Here is a 23,097-nt window from a genome sequence, read left to right on the forward strand (position 1 = left end):
TGAAGAAGCCCCAGAAGGGGCAATTCCATAGTGAGGGAGTGTGAAAGCTACTTTGCAGATGTTGTTTGCCTCTATTATTTTGTAGCTGACGTTTTGAATTGCAGGTGAGGTAGAAGTTGAGATGGGGACAATTTTGCATGTGAGCTTCGTACTAAGGGAGCATGGTCTTCTCACTGCTCATTGATTTATTTGCACTTTGCATTGTCTTCTCACTTTTTATTGTTTTATTTGCACGTTGTTTTTTAAAATTCAAACTGGCATGAGATTTGTTTCACATCTAGTTATTTTGGTGCACATCATTGCCATTTTCCAGTGATTTAGTTGCTCACATAAATTTACAAACACTATGTTGCTTTGCAAAATACGGTTTGGGGGGAGAGGGAATTTCTGATACCAAAATAACTATGTTTTTTGTTATGTGACAGGCAAATTGTTTAGTCTGTGCGCTGGACCAGAACTGCAATCAAAACGCACAATTTGGTTATATTTTTTGAAGAAACATTTTTTCAGTTTAGATATAGAGCTTTGCAGAAGCTTGTAGGAGGTAATCTGTTTGTAAACTGGTTTGTGCAATAGGCCTTATTCATTTTCTTTATTTTTATTTTTATTTTTAAAAAATTTAATTGACAAGGATTGCTTTCGTTACTAACACTCAGAAGCCAAAATTTATACATCGTAAATTTGTATCAGTTTATAGATATTGAATAAATATTTTTATTTCTCAAATGTGTGTGCTTCTCTTTAGGGAAGCATATCTATCTGTCTGCAAGGATTGATGGCAATCTGGTCGTGCGCCCGTACACTCCAGTATCCAGCGACGATGACAAAGGTTTTGTGGATCTTGTTGTAAAGGTATCGATTGGTTTCGTTCACATTACTGGATGTTTTTTTAAAATTAGAATTAACTTACTGAAGTCACAGGAGTGTTATTTATGTTGGCACGTGGTCAGATGGGGGTGGTTGTGGTGGGGTGGTGGTTTGGTTCTGGGCAGTGGACTGGCAAATGTTGGTCTGAGCTTAGGAGGAATGTTCTGGGAGTAGAAATGGTTAATGTCTGTGACTGGGGATGAAGATATTCTGGATGATGAAGGTTTGGAACATGGGGGTAGGAGGAGTAAGGGGTGTTAGCCAATTGGCTAGAAGTCTGGGAGGCAGGGGCTGTCAGGGGGTGGGACCTTGAGGGGATGGTGAAGAGCTAAGGGCATGGTAACTTTAGTATGCCACTGGCAACAGATGGAGTCCTGAAAGGGGCAGACCTTCATGTTAAGAAAGAAATGAGTTATTGTCTTTTCTCGTAGACATGTATGTGACTCAGCAAAGGGGAGATGTTGATGTTCTTGAGCATAAAAGTGGTTCCCTAGTATGTTTGTTACTAAGGTGCCTATACCTTCCACACAACACACACTGACAGTTCTGATCCCAGATTTCAGTGTGACCTTTTGCATTGACAGCCAGCTTCCATGCAAACTTCAGTGTTTAAGTTGGACAAAAAGCCTGTTAACAAAAGAGTGTCAACAGGTAGGCCCAACCTAAAAGCCAAAATATATGCCAGACAAATCAGAGGACTGTGATTGTCACAGGCTTTCCTAAATAAACAAATGCCTATATGATGATGCTGTGATTTCACACAGGGAGCGTGTTCCTGCTGGAAAATCAGCACAAAGAGTCCATGAGGCACGCCAGAGGGCGCAGCTACTCGAGTTGATTTTGCTGCTGTTCCAGTAGATTTTCTACTGGAGCAGCCGCCTTCTGACTGCAAATGGTCAGAACCACCAGTGTTGGAAAAAATCTCACCAGATGACCGAATATCACACTAAGGGATTCCCCAAATTCCACCAGTTCCGCTGGCAGTTCGGAATATTTTGCCCACCTCTAATCTAGAGACTAGCTGTGAGCTATCCACCAAGATGCTACATATTCTGTATCAGTGGTTCCCAACCTGTGGTATGGGGGTCCCCCGGGGATCTGCAAAGCCTCCTCAGGGGGTCCGGCGTGACTGCTTGAGAAATGAAATAATATTAACAGATTAATAAAGTGTATATAAATAAAGTGACTAAATGTGCAGTTGAAATTTTTAAAATGTACTGTAAATGTCAAGGAATTGGAAAGTGAAGGCTAAAAATTATAGTATTATCTTCAGATTGATTTGTGGGAGCAGTGCAGGTGATTCAAACAGAATATGATATTGACGATGTGTGGCTTCAATTGAATTTAGAAAAGCTCCATCCTGCCTATTAAAAGTTTTATTTTTTTTATTTTGTATTTGTTTGCAAAATAAATAAAATGTGTTGTCTTTTGTGTATGTGTTTGCTGAGTTCTTGCTTCTGTATTTTATGTGTATTGTTTTGCAGTTCAAATCATTGACTATGTTTAGTAATGACTCAGTAGGGGGGAGGGGCCCGGATTCCAATAATGATCCAGTGGCGGTCCCTGGGTTCCCGTAATGATGAAGTAAGGGACCACAGAAATCAAAAGGTTGAGAACCACTGATCTATATCACTTAGTGACTGGGGACACGTTTGTGTTGTCAGCTCTTTCCCTGCCTGGTCATGACTTTAGGTTAACTACCAGGTTCTTCACCATAGGAAAACTCTGGTAAGAACATCTTCCTCCATATCGTTTCATGAATTGCTTGTCCTTAAGGAGGACACCCAGCTCAGAAAGCACTTCTTGGAGAGGAGCTATCTGAGTTTCTCTACTTTCCTCATTTTGGATCAGCTCCAGGACCTTGGGTTGGCTGGCTCTATAGCCATGAAGTCTTTCCTCTCAGCCTTTTGTAATGAGGACTGGCCTTCATATAGGGAAGTTCAGGCTGGTTAGTTGGCTGCATCCTTCTTACTTACTGGAGGGTGTACTTATAGACTCCTGGTTGGTGAGTATTAGGACTGCAGCACCATACAGTGCCAGAATATCTACATCCTTTGGTCTGTTTGAGCAGTATTGGTACATTCCATGTTACTGACAGTTTGATTTCCTCTGTGGTGGTAACCCTTCAAAGGAGGTACAGATGGAGAGATCTTGACTGCCAGCTATCTGGGCCTCTGCTACTTACCAGCTGTGGCAAGCCATTCTGCATCTCTGATTGCCCACAGACATCACATTTATGTATTTTATATAATGTGTGTCAAGAAAGCAGGAGACCAGTGGTATCCTGGAGACGACAATGAGGTCCTTTGGTGCACACTCTCAACCCAGCCACTGTGGGCTGATCCCTCACTCTTTGATCTAGAGAGACGTCCATTTCCCCCATTAGCATGAAATTGCTGCCTCTATGTGGGAATGCTGAAAAAAGAGGTAGTCAAGCCTGATCTTCTATTACTTTTTGCTAGGCTTCACACAAGTTTGCCCTGACAAAATCTTGTGTTTTTTTGATCTTTAAACAGTTTGGAAAAATTTAACTGATGGTTTACTGTTTTTGAGTTCTGATGGTTTTGTATTTCGAGGCATGAAGGGCTTTGGCCCCAAAATTGATTTTTTAAATAATCTTGAAACCCGTTCGTGTTTATGCATCTGCCATCTTACACTTGTGATTTTTTTTTAACCAACACTGGTACCAATAATGTCCACTATACAACAGGTTTCTTTAAGTTACTTTATTTAAGATATTCAGTTCTACTGTCTTCTGATGTTGTACATTGTGAATTGCAGTCTTGCTTTGTCTGCAGTGCTGCCAAATACACAGCAAAGTAAAGCATTTGCGGATGTGTGAGTCCCTCCTCTTCCTATCAGGGCTCTGTGGACTTGGAGAAATAGGTGCTTTGGCCTTTGGTCGCATTCTCTAATTCTGCTCCCGTCCATGGGCACCCCATTTTTCTGTGACCCACCAAGCGAAAAAGGGTGTGTCTGGGGGAGATCCCTGAGTGATGGCATTCATATAGTGTTTACAAGGAATGCGTTTTGTTTTTTACTCCAAACGCATGGGACATGCAAGCATTCCTACTTCCCTACCTATTGACTGTTTGCTCCCCAAATCTGTGCACGCACAACTATAAAAGACGGTGACAGTTAGAACTATGGGTAGAAATGTACCTTGGTTTGCTGCCTCAGTACCACTAATGTATAAAACCCGTGGGTCCACGGAGCTCATTAGAACTCACCCCTCGATGAAAGAGACCCTTTCAGAGGACATTCCTGTTTACTAGAGATGTACCCACCCCTTACATTCATAATGAGACATCTGCTTCCAGGGAAGCTTTGGAAGCACAATTTGAACATCGCCCGTTGTCGTTGCCCTGTACATTTTCCCCAGAAAATGTATCTACACAGTCACCTTGATGGTGTCTGGGGTATGCAGTCTCCGGTAGATACATAATGTTGCATTTGGACAACAACCTCGTATCTAGATCATTTTTACTGGCTGCCTTTCTGGCCAGTGACAAAATGTAGCAGGGGCTATTGGAATTCATGGCCTGGCTGAAGGTCTAGTTCCCCTTCTCGATATAGAGCTCCATGTTGCACATCATCCCTATTGCTTTCTCTTCCTGTTGTTCCCTAATGGTGGGCACATCGAGGGTGAAGAGGTCTTGCCGTCATAGCGGAGGGCACCAAGTTGGTGTCTTCACCATCCTCAAACCCCCTTTCAAGTCTTCCCCCAGTCTATTGATGGGGCTATTTTGTCCCAAGGTTGCAAAGCTGTTTTAGGGAGCTTCTGCTTCCTTGAGTAAGAGGAACTTTTTCTGTTTATTTGTGGGAGTTGTCAGTGAGACGCAGTGAAACCTTGGTGCACAGGAAAGTAGTAGCGTCTGAAGGGACAGCAACAACAGACAAGGAAGGAGGAACAGCAGTATCGTACTATCTTGAACTCACCCAGCACTGCAAGTTCAGCAGGTGCGGCAAGGAGTATTTTTTGGAACAAGTTTGATCAGGTTCTGGCAAATAACACTCAAGGGCTCAATTTACCACCCACACCTTATAGAGTTTGAATTGCTTCTGAAATCTGTCGCCCTTACTTAGGCTAAAAGTAACCTCTTATGCAGTAAGGCCCATGGTCTTCTCGCAGACAATGTGTAAAATGTAAAACAGTAAATCACATAAGTTTCTAATTTTCTGATAAAACCTTTTTACTCTCCCTCAAAGATATACTTTAAAGGCAAGCATCCCAATTTTCTAGAAGGAGGTAAAATGTCTCAGTACCTTGACAACCTGGCAATCGGGGACGTGGTGGAAGTTCGCGGACCCAGTGGATTGCTGGTTTATGAGGGAAAAGGTAAGACAAGTACACATCTGAACATGGTAAATGTAAAGTACTGAGCTTGTCGTTTCCCAGCTCCTTTTTCAGCATAAGAACAGAACAGTATTAACTAAGTTAAGGTATTCTTCTTTGTATGTCTCTTATTAAAATATGTGCATAAGTTAATTTGTTTTGTTTCTTTGAGCTGAAAAGAATAGTTTTATATTGAAAAATGTGAATAAACCACGTTTTGTTATGTTCCAATTGTCGCCACGTTAGTTCGACCATTAGACAGCATTTGCATCCCTCCGTGTGGATTCTGGATGCTGCTTTCATTAATGCTGACTTTAGTAAACTTCTTAAAAGAAGAATCCACGGACAGGGAAACGTGACATACTTGATAGTTTATAAGTGAGTAATAGACTTTCTGCAAAACTTCTCGGATATCTAGGAATATTGTTTTATGCTCCTTCTCACAGTGGTACACATCTTAAAATCACATATATTTACCCATATTTCAAACTACTGTTAACAGTACTTACATAATGTTACTTCATTCCATTGTTCCACAGTAAAGCATATACAGCCCCATCTATTTTACCAATAAGTTTGTCCTTTTTCCATGAATAACCGTTGTTTTCTTCTTCTGTTTTTTAACACTTCCTTAAGTACAGTTTTTTGGGGCAATACTACATAACCAATTATTCTCTTGCACAGCTTAAAATAAAATCACACGTCAACAAGTAACCGTTCTGAATAGTGGTGTTTTTACATCGACTCTATAAAGCAATTCACTTTGGGACCTGGGAATTTGGCAGTGTTACTTTAACTCAGGCTGATTCCAAAGTCTCACATCACACTGCAGTATCTGTTAGAGGTACTTCATTTTTAGGCTCGAGCCTATGAGTGCCTGCGCCAGCTCATGCATCTCGCTAGCAAGACTCTTGTGTGTACACTGAAGGGCTTAGAGCCTGCCTGTCGCTTATGTTTGTTGGCTTGCGTGGCACTCTTATTTACAGCCTCGTAATTCGTCACTGCAGGATAAGCATCATTTCCGTTACTCTGTGTGGAGCAGGGACCAAGCACTTATTGATTCAACTTACTTAGTGCCCGTCCGCTGCCCGACGTGTTTGAGGTACTATTTTGTTCTTTTTCTTCTAGTGCCCTGCAAACAGAAGGCTTGTGACTGGCAAAAACGTATCCAGCAGGCAAAACCAAATTGCAAAGTTTTAATTGTTTTAGCTAACTTTCTTATATTTTGACAAGTCGTCTTTTCTCACTTTCCACTTATGTTTTCTTTTGTTTTTGCTCATAGGCGCTGTTCTCAAAAGATGGCAATTATCTTGTTCTACATATTGAAAGCAACATTGTTTCTTTATTATGTGTAATTTCTGAAATGATGCTTAAACTCATGATTGTGCAGTACACTCCAGTCCACCCCACTCTGCACCACTACAGTCCACCCCACCTCATCCCACACCAGTCCACCCCATTCCAATCCATACCACTCATTCCAATCCTATCCTTCCCACTCCACTCTAATCCTCCTAACACACCCCAGTCTAATCTGCCCTCCTCCAGTTAGCCCACTCCAATCCAACAAAACCTGCACTACTCCGAAATAATCTGCCCCACTCCAATCCAAAACAAAATGCCCCACTCCAATCCAAAACAATATGCCCACTCCGATCTACCCCACTCCAGTCCAAAACAATCTGCCCTACTCTAGTCTACCTCACTCCAATCTGCCTTACTCCAATCCAAAACAATCTGTCCCACTCCAATCCGCCCCACTTGAATCCCAAACAATCTTTCCCACTCCAACCTGCCCCACTCCAATTCCAAACAGCCCACTACAGTCCAAAACAATCTGCCCCACTGGAATTCAACCCACTCCAATCCACCCTAGCTCTTATCTACCACAATCCAACCCGCGCAAGTACTACCCACCTCACATCAATCCAATCCACCCCAATCCAGCTCTGTCCAATGTACCCCGCTCCAATCCAATATATCTCACCCTATTTCGGTCCACTCCACCCCAATTCACTCCAGTTCATTCCACCCCACTCCAGTCTGATGCACCCCACTCCAGTCTGATGCACCCCACTCCAGTCCAATCCAACTTACTCCAATCAACCCACCGCACTCCAATCCACCCAGCCCCACTCCAATCCAACCCATCCTACTTCAGTCCAACTCAGTCCTCCCACTCAAATCAAGTTCACTGCTCCCCAATCCACCTCACTCCAGTCGATCCACCCACATGACCCCAGTCCACCTCACTCCAATACAATTCATTTTAATCTACCACAGTCCAAACCACCTCAATCTACCCACTCCAATCCTTTCCACCTCTCTCCAGTTCATCCACCCCACACCCATCCAATCCACCCCAATCTAATTTTTTTTGCAGTTTTATACAGTGCAAACTCGACCCGAAGGTATTGGAGTGCTTTAAATGAGCACCATTTACATTACACAAGGAAACACTCATGTTTTTGGTAGGCACAGGGAGCGTAAGTTATTTGCCCAGAATCACAAGACGTTGAGCTGACGCCAAGATTTGAAACTTGTTCCCCAGCTCCAAAGTCGGCAGCTCTGCCTGTTACACCACATCCTCTCTCCAATCCAATACACCCCACTCCAATCCACCCTGCCCCACTCCAATCCACCCCACCCCTATCTAATCCACCACACTTAATCTATGCCACTCAATCCAATCCACCCCACTCAATCCATTCCAAGTCACCCGACTCCAGTCCACCCGAAGCCAGTCCACCCCACTCCAGTGCACGCCTAACCAATCCAATTCACCTTCCCACAATACAAGCCACCCCACTCCTGTCCACCTCACTTGAGTCCCACCCCGCCCTCCAGTCCACCCCACTTCAGCCCACCCCACTCCAATACACCCTTCTATACTCCAATCCACCTCACTCCATCCCAGTTCAGTCTACTGCACTCCAATCTAATCCATCCAACCTCCTCTATTCGAATCCACCTCACTTCTATCCATTCTACAATCCAATCCACCCCACCCGAATCCAAGGCACCCCACCCCAATCCTTTCCAAGTCACACCACCTCAATGCAATCCACCCCGCTCCAATCCACCCCAATCCAATCCAACACACCCCAACCCAATTGCCTCATGGTCTGTTCTGGGAGGACGTCTCCTGTAGTCACACTTTCATCAAGAAGCAACGCCTCCATGCATGCTACCATATTCACATCGAACAGCTGTCTGGTGCTCCAGGAGCCCCTTTCATTACTAGGTGCAGTTACATAATGAATATAATAAGAGAGGTAGGTCCTCTCTTTTTTGCATTCACGGTTTAATCTTACTAAAAGACAGGATCTGCAGTTTAAGCCCTGATGAATGCCCAAGACTTCGATTGGCTGTCCAAGGGCAGGAACAAGTCGGCATAATTATAGACTGACGCAAGGGTCATGACACCCATTAATATCCACTGAATACCCATTTTTGTATTTTTAGACTTCCCTAGAGTACTACAGAATAAAGGACACTTTGTGTTTTACTCTAAGGGATTTTTAACATTAGTAGCTGAAGCCCAGAAAACTACTGAGAGGAATTAATCTGTAAGAACTCCCTCGAGATGGCTAACTCGAGGCTGAGTCTGTCCTGGTACTATCACCTTACCAGGGCGGACGAGGTGGTCTATGATGAACCATGTCACATTATGTGAGTGACCTCACCTTGTCCAAATCTTGGATTTGCTATGAGTAGGATAGTGGCAAGAAAAGAAACCATCTCTCCACAGGAACATTGCAAAACAATGGCTGGAATGCCTTCATAAAGGTCACCACGTCAGATTATAAAGCCTACCAGTGGTAAACAGAGCTTTTGGTATGGTCCACTATATTCTTTCACCAACAGATTGCTAAACGCTGTGTGGTATGCGAGGCATAAAAAGAAGCTCAAAGAAAGAGCTCGGACTCATCTTGAACAGCAATACTGTAAACAAATAGGTAAAGGAAAAGTTCAAGAAGCTTACCATGGAGTAGATCATTCTTATGTACTGCGAGGAGACAAGAAAGGTACAACAGATACATATTTAAATATCCACATTATAAAGCACCAGTAATACTTAAGGTTCATATACCATAGTCGGCAAAGCCAGTACAGGGACTGTGCCTTTGGCTTAATCACCCTGAAACCCCTGTGGGTATACCCGCTCTTAAAAAGTAGTCTTTAACTCTTAAAGTGCTGAGACTTTCTCTACCAGTGATTAACTTTTTTTTTTTTTTTTTTTTTTTTAATTGGTACAGTTCATTCCTAAGCCAGGTAAAGATATCCAGGCCAAATCTGTGTCCTTTTTCCCCATGTGCATGCACAATCTGTTCAACTAATAGTAAGGCCTAATACTAGGACCAAAGCGGAAGAGATGCTCTAAATCCAGGAACTCCATCTAAAGACTTCCCATAGCTCAGAGTTCTTACTTTGTCAAGTGAAAGGGAATCTTTAACAGCTGTGCTCTTCCCTTAAGGGTACTTCTGAATAGATTCAGTGGAATGACAAAGAAACTCTTCCTGCAGAGGAAAAAAATAGTTTAGTCCCTGTGAACTGTTTTTCCATTCACCATGGCCTGGCCCTATGTGAGGACTGATGTGAAAACATCAATGTGGTTGGCTGCAAGACAGAAAATATCTAAATCTACATCAGTAGAGTTTCTACCCTGCAGACAAATTCCTTTTCAACAGAACTGTCTTCAGCATTACCAAAAGTTCCAATGAGGAGTTCGGCACCCACTGCTAGGTGACATGGTGACACCCAGATCAAGTCTTAGGACCAGCCTCAACTAGCCTTCTAGCCACACCCGCCGTCACCTTTGCCAGGCTGTTGGGGGGGAATTATAATCAGTGACATCATACACAAGAATTGAATTAAGATATGGTGAATACCTAATGTGCTAGTTGTGATTAATAAACCCTTGCTCCTAACCTATACCTTTAACCAATTTTGCATTGCTACAAACACAATATTTTAAATTCTGCAAATTTATTTTTTAGTCTATTCTTTTTTTGCATATTACATCAAAGTATTTAAAGTCTTCAGAACAAGATGTCTAAAGGCATGTGCAACCTGCTTTGGATGGAATAAGTAAAGTCAAATTTCTCAGTTCAGGACCTCAGTTCTGTGTTGGTGCTAAATCATGTGGTGTCGCTAAGCAGCAGTCCCGATTTTGCCAGATGGTATCCTGGAAAAATGCATGTCTCAGGAAGACATGGGCCATAACTTGGAGTAACAAGATACAACTGATAAACCCTGCATGTTTGCTGATTACTATCAGCCTTTTAGTTATATTAATGGTGGAAAAATTATGGCAGGGTTACTTAGTACTTCCATCATTGAGGACATTAAAGGTAGGTGGTACGAATAAACTGTAATCCAAACACTGGATTATTGTTATCACATTTCTGCCCCAATAACTTTAGATGGAGAATCACTAATCCTGTTCAGTACCCTAACAGAGGAGCTGTATGCAGTAGATAAGAGGTGTTTACATGCACCATGTTTAAACTAGATTTTAATTTTGATTTTCCACATGGACTGACAATTTGTCCAAAGTGCACTCATATCCACGTGTCTCTGTAAAATAATTGGATTAAAAGCAAATGCTTATGTTTATGCCATGGTTCCTCAATGTAAGCTATAGAGCATTGCTGTGCGGTGAGGCAAATGCCATTTTAAAATCAATAAGAATTCAATACATCTGCCCATTCATAGCTTATAGACCAAGGTGTACCAGGATTGAACAGTTTATTGGTGGTAAATATGCCTTGCCTTCTTAATGCCCATCTGTTAATAATGAATAATGCTAAGATCTTCTGCACAGGCTCATTAAGTCATAGAACTATCTTGTACATAATTTCTCACCAAGATAAGAAAGGGCTGCAGACCTGTAGTATCTACCATAGTCCAATTTCCCTCCCACCCCCTTTTATTTGTTAAATATCATTAACTAGAATCAGAAACTGAAAACCAAATAAGATACATTAGCTTTCACAGATATGAGAAAAACATCTGGCCCTGGTGCCTGAGATAGAGATAGTCAAATAATTATTTTTATTCACTGAATTTTATTCCACAAATTTGCCCTTTCAGGACATCTTTGGCTTCCGGGAAACTTTTGTTACCACCAGTACAGTACCAAAAATTACAGAATGGGAGAAGGGTTTGGTAAGCCCCTTCCAGGGATTGGTTTTCATGTGGTTTTGCTGGTTAGCTTTTTCTTTGATATTGCTTCTGCCAAGTGCTGGGCATTTTGTGGAAGGTTACAATTTCTGCCATTAGTTTTGCCATTTGCTATTGTTGACGGGGTATGGCGTAAGTAGCTCTTTTGTTCAACTGCCAACAAAACATCATGAATAAAGAGTTATATCAATCAATTTTATCAGTATACTGGAAGATTCAACCTGTAATATGCTATTCAACAAGTAGTTAAAACAAGTCAAAGTTAATAACTTTTCAGACGTCCCGCTGGCATTTCAATTCTGATTGATGGTTTATTTATTGACTTTGTTTAGGTTGCGACAGCTGTGTGTGCGAAGCGTATTATTTATCTACTCTAATATTTTAGCTGTTTTTCTTTGTTTAGGGTGGTATCTCTTTGAAGTTAGTGTGTCATGCAATAGCAAGGGGTTTCTTCGTGTGAACTGTTTTTCAGACACCACCGGTAAGGGGGTTGTTCGATGTGGCAACCTTAGTCGTCTTTCCCCCCCAAACCTTTGCCTACTTCCTCCATTTTTCTGGCCTGTAAATTAAATGCTATCAGCAGGCATGTAGCACTGATTGTGCCACCTACTTAAGTAACCCTTTAACCATGTTTCAGGCCTGCCATTCCAGAGCCTGTGTGTGCAGTTTTACACTGCCATGTCGATCTGGCAAAGTAACCCTTTTGCCAAGCCAAAACCTTTCCTTTTTATACATATATTTTTATGCATATAAGTCACCCCTAATGTAAGCCCTGGACAACCCAGAAGGAAGGACACAATGCATTTAAAAAGCAGGACATGTACTGTTAAGTTTTACATGTCCTGGTAGTGAAATAATTCCAGATTCGTTTTTCATTACAGCAAGGCCTATATCTCCCATAGGATAACATTGGGATTACCTTATTACATCTTCTAAATGTAATTCACAATCTCAAAGAGATAAATCTTTTGTGTTTGGTGTCTCTGGAATCACAATTTAAAATCACATTGTGGTGAGGTTAGATATTTATTTAAATTACAATTCTGAAAATGTTGCTTATAGAAATTTAGCATTTTCTTACCTTAGCCATTTGGTGCCTGCTGCCTGTCCCTGATCACTTGCCTAAGGTGACATCTGAGCTTTGTGTATTCCCCCTTAGACAGCCACACACAATGGGAGAGCTTGGGTGTGACTTGATGGGCCATCTTGACTGGATGGAAGAGAGAAGCTGGCCTCAGCCTCACACTTGAATATGCTGTGTCTTGTCCCCACACAAATGGCTACATAACCCCCTGTAGTGAGTATAGTGTTGGGTCAAGAAGGGAAGGGTATTTGTCCGCTTCAAAGACCTGTCTTTGAAGTCTCCCCCACTTCAAAGGCCCCACTGAGTAGAAGTTCTGGACCTCTGACACCACCAACTCAGTACACTTCTGGACCTGTGAAACCTCTACCAGGATAAAGGACTGCTGTACTGCTATAGGGACTGCTACTCAGCTGGACTCCTTCACTGGACTCCTACCTTGCTATCCTGCCTGTTGTTCCAATGCGTGGGTGAAAAGGACTGGGCATGCCTTGCTTGAACCCAGAGTGACTCAATGGGCTAGCTGACTGACTCCTATTCTGAAGTCTCAAGGACATAAGACTTCCAACCAACCTGCTTTAACAACTGGACTGTGCCAGCCGTGAGTCTGTCCTGCCGAGTGGTGCCACCCCAGTTCTGGACCCTTGGAGATGGTGTTCGCCTCTGCAGAACTGACTCATCCTCTGCTGCATGGGCAGAACTGACACATCACTGCTGTTGCGTGGAACAGAATCAGTGCATCACTTTCTGAACCACCAGGCAGCACTTTGTTTGGCTCAAGGTTCCCGCATCCCCATTGATGACCGCTTCGACTACGATGCACACTCTGCATCGCGGCCTCTGCGCTCCTAGGACTGAACGCATCACCTCAACGTCGACGCAGCCAGAACCTGCACCCGAACTTCACCACATCACAGAACTGACGCTTCGCCATCACTGCGTGGAGAACATCAACGCATTTCCTCAACTCCTTGGGGAAAATCACACCATCTGCTCGATAGCATGGTTTGGAACCAACGCATTGTTCTGCAACCAGGATTTAAGGTACTGTGGTTCAGCGGGCCAAACGAGTTCCGTGTAGTTGGCCCGTGCTCCAACACGATCAGTTTGAACTTGTGACTTTGTCCTCGTCCGGCGCGACAAGATTCCCCAATTGACACTTCTTGCTTTTAAGCTCTGTTTAAGTTTATCCTTTAAAAATCCATAACTCTAGTTCTACTTATTGGGTTTTTGTTGTTTTGGTCTTGTTTTATTTATTAAATTAAGTTCTATATTTCTAACCTTGTATGGATTTTTTTTGTGTGGTGTTTTCACTGTTTTACTGTTTGAAGTGTTGCTCAAATATTTTACACATTGCCTCCAAGTTAAGCGTGACTGCTCTGTGCCAAGCTACCAGAGGGTGGGCACAGGTTAATTTGGGATTTGCTTGTGCCTTATCCTGACTAGGATTGTGATACCTGTTTGATAAGGTCTATGTCAACCAAAAACCCAGATTCTATCAGGGTTTCACTTTCTGAACTCTTTGACGGGCATAATAGGATGGACTTTCACATTGAACTCTCTGGCAAATGCATTAGGCAGGGTTTTTACACTGTAAACTCTCTGCCAAATGCAATAGGCTTCCACCCTACATGCCTTCTTGAAAACTTTTGCCCCTTCTCATCTGCACTTGGTTGTGCCAATGTTGCATTGCACCAGACCTGGGGAAACTCTTTGGCTCTTGGTTTTATTAACTGGAACAGATTGCGTGCTGAGAGATGCATATACCCATCTTATCTCTGACAAGAAGCTGATGACCTATATTTCTCTCTTGCTCTTTAGTATATCCTGGTGGACCACCTGGTTATTTTGTTCTCCCTAAAGCCAGTATGCATTTGGGCAGAGTTATCCAAAATACTAATCATTCATTTATTCTGAGTTTCAAACCCACTATGAGAGTGAGTCTTAGAATCCTCCTCCTCATTAGCATGAGGGACTGTTTCTAAAGGTGTGTATAAGCTGTTTCTAAATAGTAAGCTTGCCACACTATACCAAAAGAAAAAGACTACGCCTCTGTGAGTGTGGGGTGCGTGTGAGTTCAAGATACATCTCAATGAAGCCCAACTTATTAGCATTACCAATGCTTTTTTTTATGATATCTGCTATCATCACCAGAAGCCCCTTACATGAAGGTCTTATTTCCAGTTTTTAACCATATTCCAATGTTTTTATTTTAATTATGTATATTGTAGCATGATCTTGCACTTGTTATAACTGTTTGGTGTGCAACATCAATACATACCTTTGTGGATGCATTTTTCATCTTTCGCAGGAATTAAATGCTTACATAGGTCGATGGACCTTTGGACCCAGAAAGTAGTGTGGTGAACCATCAACAATTTAATTAACACCCCTAACAATTTAGACACCATGACCAATGCAGTCATGGAAGGAAAACTCCAATCGGGACTAAAATTAAAGGATTAATCACAACCACAAGCTCAAAGTAATGATGACAGTGTGCAGAAGCAAGCTGGAAAGGGACATAATCACCAAGGGTTACCTAAGGCATTAAAATTAATTCAGACGAACTAACATTAATAGAACTAAGCACTCAAGAAAAATAATACATAACATCATAAGAACATCTGAGATACAGATATTATTCGCTGCTTAAAATGTAGAATCATTAGTGAATTCAAATTCAGAAGTCTATCTTTGGCTGGACCCAGGTCAACCCTACCCAACCAAATTAGGCAAATACATGTGTGGGGAGGAACACATGGGCAAAATACAAAAAAGACAAAAATAATTTGGAAAAAAGATAATCTCAGACTGCAGGTCTCTACATTTGACAGAAGATAGGTAAAAAGAGAAAGTGTCAGCATATCACAAGCTCAGTCACAAGTCTTATGAAGGGGCAAATAAAAAAGATTAGTAAATCTAAAAATGGCATTTCAAGGGTGAGAGCAAACGGAAGAGGAAGATACATCTCCAAGGGCACAGGATTCAGGGAATCTTCATCAGCAAGACATCAAAATCACCACGGCATCTGCAAGCATCAGGAGCTCTCCTCAAGACTCTCCCAGACTGCTCAAGACTGACCAAAGTTCGAATGCCCATCAGTATTTCAAATTACACAAATCAATTTGATTCGCCAAAGGTATGAGTTCATGTCACGTTGAAGGGGCATCAACCAATGAGGAGTAATCGAATGACTCCAAATTGAAACAGTCTTATATCTTTGCAGGTCTGTCATGGGAACATCTCCTTTCTGTGTGACTCCAAATAGGTTTGAACAATAATATACAATAGCAGTCCATGTTCCTACAATGTTCTTCCTCAAGGACAAGGAAACAAATCTTTCCACGTTTAAACAATGGGGTCCGTCACAAAAAGACTTTGCTTCTCAAGGGAACAAAATCTGAAAGAAAACTTAACTTTATGAAAAAATAATTCAACACCTCTACATGACTGCAAAATGCAAGCTCTGCAAGCCTCACTTATGCTAACAAAAGAAACAAAAATCCATTTAATGAATATGTTTTAGTAAAACACATATTTAAACTTATAAATTCAACATTAATATTTCATCAGTATGAGTAATAAATAAATTTAATTTCAAATGAAAAGGCTTCTTGTTGCATTTAATTAAGCACAACAGAGAAGTGCATTTCTTTCACTTGCACATATTTTTAAACTCATTCATCTTTCATTAATCCCAAGAAATTCAATAATATGTCTATATGCACTGTTATTTTAGAGTTCAAATTACATTTTAACATATGTTTTATCTTTCTAACGTGATTTAATTAGAAAAACACCTACGTCGAAATATAAGTAATTGCACATTTAAAAAGTGTCAGTGCGGGGGCGTGGCCATGCAAGATGGACAGCGGAACGTGCTCCTAGTGAGCTCCCGATTCCCCGCAGACATCCTTCCTTGATCAAGGGGTGCCCTTGGATGTTTTTGCCCTCCCGGTGGCCTCTATTGGTTTCCTGTGGCGGCCGATTGTCTCCGCTCGCTGATAATTGGTGGAGACAGGCTGCGGTGGTGAACTCAGCCTCATGCGAGACGGCTCTGGCTGATTACGAGGTTGCGGCTGCGGCCTGGCGCCGCATTCGGCCCCGGTGAGGGGTGTGCCCTCCCCCAGGAACTCCTGCACGGCTGTGGAAGTCGGACGGGGATTTCTCCTGCCTGCTGGTGGCGGCCGGTTGTCTCCGCTGCCGAAAATTGGTGGAGACGGACTGTGGCGGTGATCTCATCCTCACGCAGAACGGCGCTGGCTGACTACGTGGGGTCGAGGCTGTGGCCTGGCTCCACGATCGGCCCCGGTGAGGGGTGTGCCTTCCCCCTGGAACTCATGTCTGGCTGCGAAGGTCGGACGGGGGTTTCTCCTGCCTGCTGGTGGCCCATTTGAGGGGCTAAAAGACGAGAGATGATCTGGCCCGGATTGGGTCTGCCTGGTGAGCTGGTGCCGGCCCTTGAGGCCTAGCGGTGATGTGCCCCACGTGGTGGATGAAGCGTGCCTGATTCCCTGGGCATGCTTGGAGGGCGATTGGGCTCAGGTGTTGGGGACTGAGGCTGTAGTCCTGCACAGACCCTGACTGGGGGCTTCTGCTTGTTGCCTGTGTTCCCTGGTGGTCATCTAGACATATGGGACTGGAGTAGAGGGCTACTTGGATGGAGAGCTCTGATCCCTGATTTGGTGAGGGCTCTCAAGTAATTTGGATCTCCTGTTTGGCTCTGCTGGCCCAGAGGGTGATTGGTCTGCGGTGGCACTTTTTTTGGACCTTCACTTATTGGCACGGACTGCCTTTGTAGGTGCTGGGGTGTTTGGGTGCTGTGGTGCCACGGAGGCGAGCATTGGACTTGGATGCTGTGAGCTGCAGGTGATTTGTTTCTCATATTGGGCTTTAACGCGGAGGACGCAGGCTGTGCGGTGACTGCCCTGTGATGGGATGACTTCAGAGGTTTGATGTGTTGCAGCGCAATATCATGGAACAATATACCACTGTTGTGCCCACGCTGCAGCGTGTCACCTGGTTGGCAGGGTCTGATAACGGACAGAGTGGGTTGTTGCCTGCATGGGTACCATTGCGAGCTGAAATTCTCACAGCCATTCAGGGATCGAGAGTAGCGCTAGAGGGTAAGATTGAAACGTTGGCTGTTGAGGTGCACCTGCTCAGGGCGGACCTCAGAAAGTTCTCTGGCAAGGTTAAGGTGGCGGACCGCTTGATTGTGAAGCTACAGGCAGAGGTGGGAACTCCACGTAAGCAGATGGCACAGGCTGGCTCCACAGTTTGCAGATTGGAGTTGCGTCCTGAAGATGCTGAAGGTTGCTCCCAGTGGAATAATATCAGACTGCTGGGCTTCCTGGAACGTTCGGGGGGGACTATGGTCGAGACCTTCGTAGAAAATTGGATCAGGGATGTACTGCAGCCTGTGGGTCTCTCCAGAGTGTTTGTGGTTGAGAGGACACATAGAGCGCTTGTGGCGCCGCCTTGGCCTGGTGCGCCCCCGAGGGCCATCATTGCTCACCCTCCTGAATTACAGGGACTGTGTTCTGAGGGCGGCTCGTGACTTGGACAAGGCGGTGTTTGAAACTGGGAAGATTTCTATCTATCCTGATTACACCAACAAGGTTCAGAACTCGCGAAAGAGTTTTCTTGAGGTGAAGGCGAAGCTCCGAACCATGAATATCAGATATATGCTTTTATATCCGGCGCGCTTAAAGGTACTTTCTGGAGGCAGGGCCAATTTCTTTGAACAACCAGAGGAGGTTTGGAGATGGCTGAAAATGTGGGACAAGGCGGCACTGGGCAGGCCAACTGGGACTAGTGGAGTGGTGAATCGAGCCTCTGGGGCTGATTGATCTGATTGGCGGAATCGTGAGAGAGAACGGACGTCTGTTTCTATGGATCAAGGAGTGGTGGATGTCCCTGCCCCTCGGATTGAGATACAACAAGATGGGACAATGGCTGTGGTACCTGATGGATCGGTGGCTGGCACTGGTGCAGGGCCGGACTTGGACTCTTTGTCGACTTCCGTCCAGAGCTGATTTCCTGTCTGTCGAGCGTTGTTCCTGGTGGCCTGACGTCTTCTGGGAGTGGATTGCTTCTAGAGAATGATACTGTGTGATGCTATGCTGGGCACAGAGGTGGCACTCTTTTTGTATGGACCTGCTGGATATCACTGTTGTGGGGGATACTGTTCTTTTGCTGTCTTTTTGCATTGAAGGTTTTTGGGTGGGCAAGGTGTTTTGGTTGCCGGGGTGAGGGGTTATCACTCCACAATTGTGGTAGGCCATTGAATGGGGGGTTGGGGATTAGGCTGTAGTCCTGACAGCATTTATAGATTGGACTTGCAGTATCATGGTTTGTTTCAGTTGTTATGCTGTATGTCCGGGTTGGGGGTGGGATGTTTGTGTGGTTTAGTTGGCACAGTTTATCAATGTTCATTGTTGGGATTACAGTGCAAGTGCTATGGCGTGATGGGCATGGGATACCTCTCTCAGATTAGGGGGGTTGCTATAGTGGGTGAGTTGGGAAATCAGTACCAATATGGGTCGCCGCATTAACATAATGACTTGGAATGTCAGGGGCTTGAAGAGTTTTACCAAGAGATATAGGGTTCACTCCTTTTTAAAGAGGCAGAAGGTGCAGATTGCCTGCTTTCAAGAGACGCATATGACGGAGGAGAAGGCACATACGTTATCTAAGAAATGGCGGGGTCAAATGTTTTCTTCCTCCTTTTCCTCCTACGCCAGGGGTGTGACAGTGTGGGTGGCTCCTGAGGTTCCTTTTACCCTCCCGTATAGTGAAGCTGATATTGAATATGTTCATATTGAAGGCATGCTGGATGGTCTACCCATCATCATTCTTAATACTTATGCACCCAATGTTGATAATCCCTTCTTCCATACCAAAATTCCGGAGATTCCGGGGGAAGGTGTGGACAGGCCTATTATTTGAGCAGGAGATTATTACTGCGTGCTGAATGGCGAGTCTGATCGTAACCCATCGAAGTGTGGTACTAAGCCCCAGATGGTGAGATCACTTACGGATGTGATGCAACAGTGGGGGCTGTGAGATGGTTGGAGGGAGTTGCATCCGGATGGTAGGGAGTTTACCTGTCATTCTAGAACTCATCATACTCATGCACGGTTGGATAGGTTTCTCCTGGCTTGGATTCATGGATCCCAGGTTTTGAAGGTCACACATCTGGGTCATTTTTTTGTCTGATCATGCTCCTCATGCTCCTCTATTGATGCAATTGCAATGGGGGGGTGGAAGGTGTTCATACTGCACATAGTTGGCGACTACCAGCAGAGTTTCTTGCGGATGTGGGATGCAGGGAGGGTGTGAGTGTGGCCATTACTGGTTATATGGAGTCGAACTGGAACACAGCTGCTTCCAGGGGTCTGGAATGGGAGGCCATGAAGGCGGTGGTGCGGTGTGTGTGTGTATTGGAACGATGTGTGGAGTGTGCAGGTGCATGGAGAGTGAGCTATCCGGGCTGGAGGAGAGATTGGATGCCCTGCAGCGGAAGCTTCCAACCACTAGAGCAGCGGAACTGGAGGAGCTTAGATTATGCAAGGTGGTCAATGATTGCTGGGTTTCCTTGAGTAGGGTTACCCTCAAAGCCTATAAGCAGCGACTACACCGTGAAGGGGATAAGGCTGGCAAGCTTCTGGCATGGATTCTGAAGAGGGAGGTTGAGTCCCCCCAACCCCCATACTGCATATTCGATCTGTGACGGGTGAGACAGTTAGGAATCGGGCAGACATCTTGGGGGTTCTGGCAGAGCACCTGCGGGTGGTTTCCAAGGCTGGTCCGGCTCCACTGGGAGGGGGAGTTGGGGGTTTCTCGCAGCAGATTTGCCTTCCTAGATTGGCTGCGGAAAGTAGAGAGACTCTGGATGCGGTGATTACTGTTGGGGAGTTGAGTGACACAATTGCGGCGATATCTAAATAGAAGTCTCCTGGTGGTGACGGGTTCCTATTGAGTTGTATCAGATGTTTTCTTTGACTCTGAGGGAGAAGCTTCTGGAAGTGTTTGATGAATCTTGTGAGTGCGGCAGGTTGCCAGAATCAATGCGACATGGCATAATCTGTTTGTTGCTTAAACCAGGAGGGGACCCTAGTGACCCATCATCGTATCGCCCACTCACAATGTTAAATAGTGATGTCAAGATCCTTGGCAAAGTCCTAGCCTCTCGACTCAGAGGGGTGATTTTGGGACTGGTGCATGAGGACCAGTGTGGGTTCATCCCTGGTCGCTGCAAGTCTTACAATTTGCGTTGTCTGGCACATATGCTCTACGAGACAGAGAGTGAGAATACTGAGATGGCATTGGTGTCTCTGGATCTTGAGAAGGCTTTCGATACAGTTGTGTGGGGGTATCTGCTGGAAGTATTGTGGAGTATGGGGTTTGGTCCTGGTTTCTGTGCCTGGGTGAGGCTATTATACACTGCTCCTACTGCACGGTTATGAGTGGGGGGGAACTATCTGATGCCTGGGAGATTGGTAGGGGCACGAGGCAGGGTTGTCCGCTGTCACCTCTCCTCTTTGCTCTTGCTGTGGAACCACTTGGAATATGGCTTCGGGAGAGTATGGCTCCTTGAGGGATTGGGGTGGGGCAGTCCACTCATGTGGTTTCTTTAAATGCCAATGATGCGCTAGTGTATCCCCGGGACCCTAGTGTCTCGGTTCCGTTGTTGTTACAAAGGATGGAGTTGTTTTGGGTTGTGTCTGGCCTAAAGGTCAATCAGAAAAAAATGCTCCTGTTCCCCCTGGGTTCCCTCCGTGGAGTCCCTCGGGCTGACTTACCTGAGGCAGGCCTCCGATGGGATACTGAGAGTTTCCGTCATTTGGGTATTTGGGTCACGCATACGGTGGCTGCCCACAAGACACATGATGTTGAGCGGGTGGTCGCTGGTCTTGAGCGCTCGGTCTCTTTTTGGAACAAATTGCCTCTATCTGTCATGGGTAGGGCAGCGATCGCAAAGATGGTCTTTCTGCAGTGGTGCCTTTACTTTGTTCAAAATTCTATGCATCCATTGTCCCTTCAATTTATTCGTAGGTTGGACGGCCTTTTAATTTCATTGGTGTGGGCTGGGTGACCTAGTAGAGTGGCTTTGCCGGTTTTGCAAGGTGCGCTTGAATGCGGAGGGCTGCCGATTCCCACCCAATCTCAGGCATTACTATTATGCGGCCCATTTGCAGTTTGCTGCTAAGTGGTTGACAAATACTGACAACTGGCGAGAAGAGACTGTTTGCAGGGGTGTTGGATAGACAGGCACTGGTGTATCTTTTGATGGCAGGTGAAAGGCTTGCCTCTATTGTTCCACGTTTGGCAAGGGTTACTGCCGGGATCTGGGAACAGGCCGTCAAACATGTGCTTAATCGGGCCCCTTTTGACCGGGAATTGAGAATATGTGACCTTCAGCCTTTCTGGGAAATGGAACACTTGATGTCTGTGGAAGCGGGAGGTTGTGAAGTAGTGGGTGATCTTTATCCTGCCGGTGAGTTCATCTCTTTTGCCGAGGCCAGGGACTTGTTCGGTTTGGGATCCGGTCAATTCCTTCAATATGCTAAGATCGAAAGTCTGGCGCGCGAAATTTGGAGTGGGTTCCCGGTGGCACCTGTGGCCTCCTCGGTGCTACATGGTCTGCTTAATTGTGGTGAGGAGTGGCATCTGATCACTCGATTTTATAAAGCGCTCCGAGAGAACCAGTCGTTGGTAGTGGGAGTGAGTCTCAGAGCATGGGAGAGGGATCTGGGGGCTCCTCTGTCTGATCCTGACTGGGACTTAGCGTTGTCTGTGGTGCGTAAGGTATCGTGTAACAATAGATTCAAGTTAGTTCACTTTAACTTTGTACATAGGACATATCTCACACCCAGTTGTTTAAAAAGGGTTGACCCGGGACGCAAAGCAGAGTGTCCTCGGTGTGGCTTGATTTGTGCTTCTTTCTTGCACCTGGCCTGGGCTTGTAGGTTGGTGAGCAGGTTCTGGCATGATGTTGTTGTGGATGTGACTGGCCTGGGGATAGAGGCGACACCAAAGGCTTGTCTGTTGGGAGTGATCCAGAAGCCGCGAGGTCGGACTAGTCCATATAAGCTAGCGCAACTGGCGCTGGTGCTTGCTAGGTGTAGGGTAGCGATTGGATGGATGAGCGCCCGGAGTCCACTGCTTTCTGAATGGATACGAGACCGACCGGAGTGGGGTGTGGCTGAGGAGCAACACATGCGCTGCACGCACAGGGTTGACAAGGTGGTCACTGATTTGGAGGTGTGGGGTTCTCTGCTGGAGCGATTCTCTGGTGTGGTGGAGGTGGTCTCTGCTGACCGTACAGAGGAAGAGGGTGGGGATAGTGTATAATGAATCCAGTGTTTTGGAGACGACAACTATGGTTTGGCCTTTTTACCCTGACTTCCCATAGATTGCATATTGTGTTTGGTCTCCGGTGGATTCCTACTGGTAAGGCTGGTGGTTGGAGGGGCGGGGTCTCTTACTTGTATATGGAATATGATTGGCCCATGTTTGGTACATGCTTGATTTTGCTATTATGTTGTACCATAATATAATTATCTTTTTCTTATTTGGGCATGCTGGCACTGTACTGTTTGTTTACAGTTTATAATAA

General features: G+C 44.8%; 1 protein-coding gene across 1 annotated transcript in view; it reads left to right on the forward strand.

The window, feature by feature from the left end:
- The window catches only part of CYB5R1 (cytochrome b5 reductase 1), a 136,185-nt gene that overhangs the window by 69,040 nt on the left and 44,048 nt on the right, over window positions 1-23,097 (forward strand). Inside the window, exons 4-5 of the mRNA XM_069239014.1 lie at window positions 746-852; window positions 5,077-5,206. Coding sequence (XP_069095115.1) covers window positions 746-852; window positions 5,077-5,206 — 237 coding nt within the window. The remainder of the gene's footprint in view (window positions 1-745; window positions 853-5,076; window positions 5,207-23,097) is intronic.

Source organism: Pleurodeles waltl, chromosome 6 (assembly GCF_031143425.1).
Source record: "Pleurodeles waltl isolate 20211129_DDA chromosome 6, aPleWal1.hap1.20221129, whole genome shotgun sequence".
NCBI lineage: Eukaryota > Metazoa > Chordata > Amphibia > Caudata > Salamandridae > Pleurodeles > Pleurodeles waltl.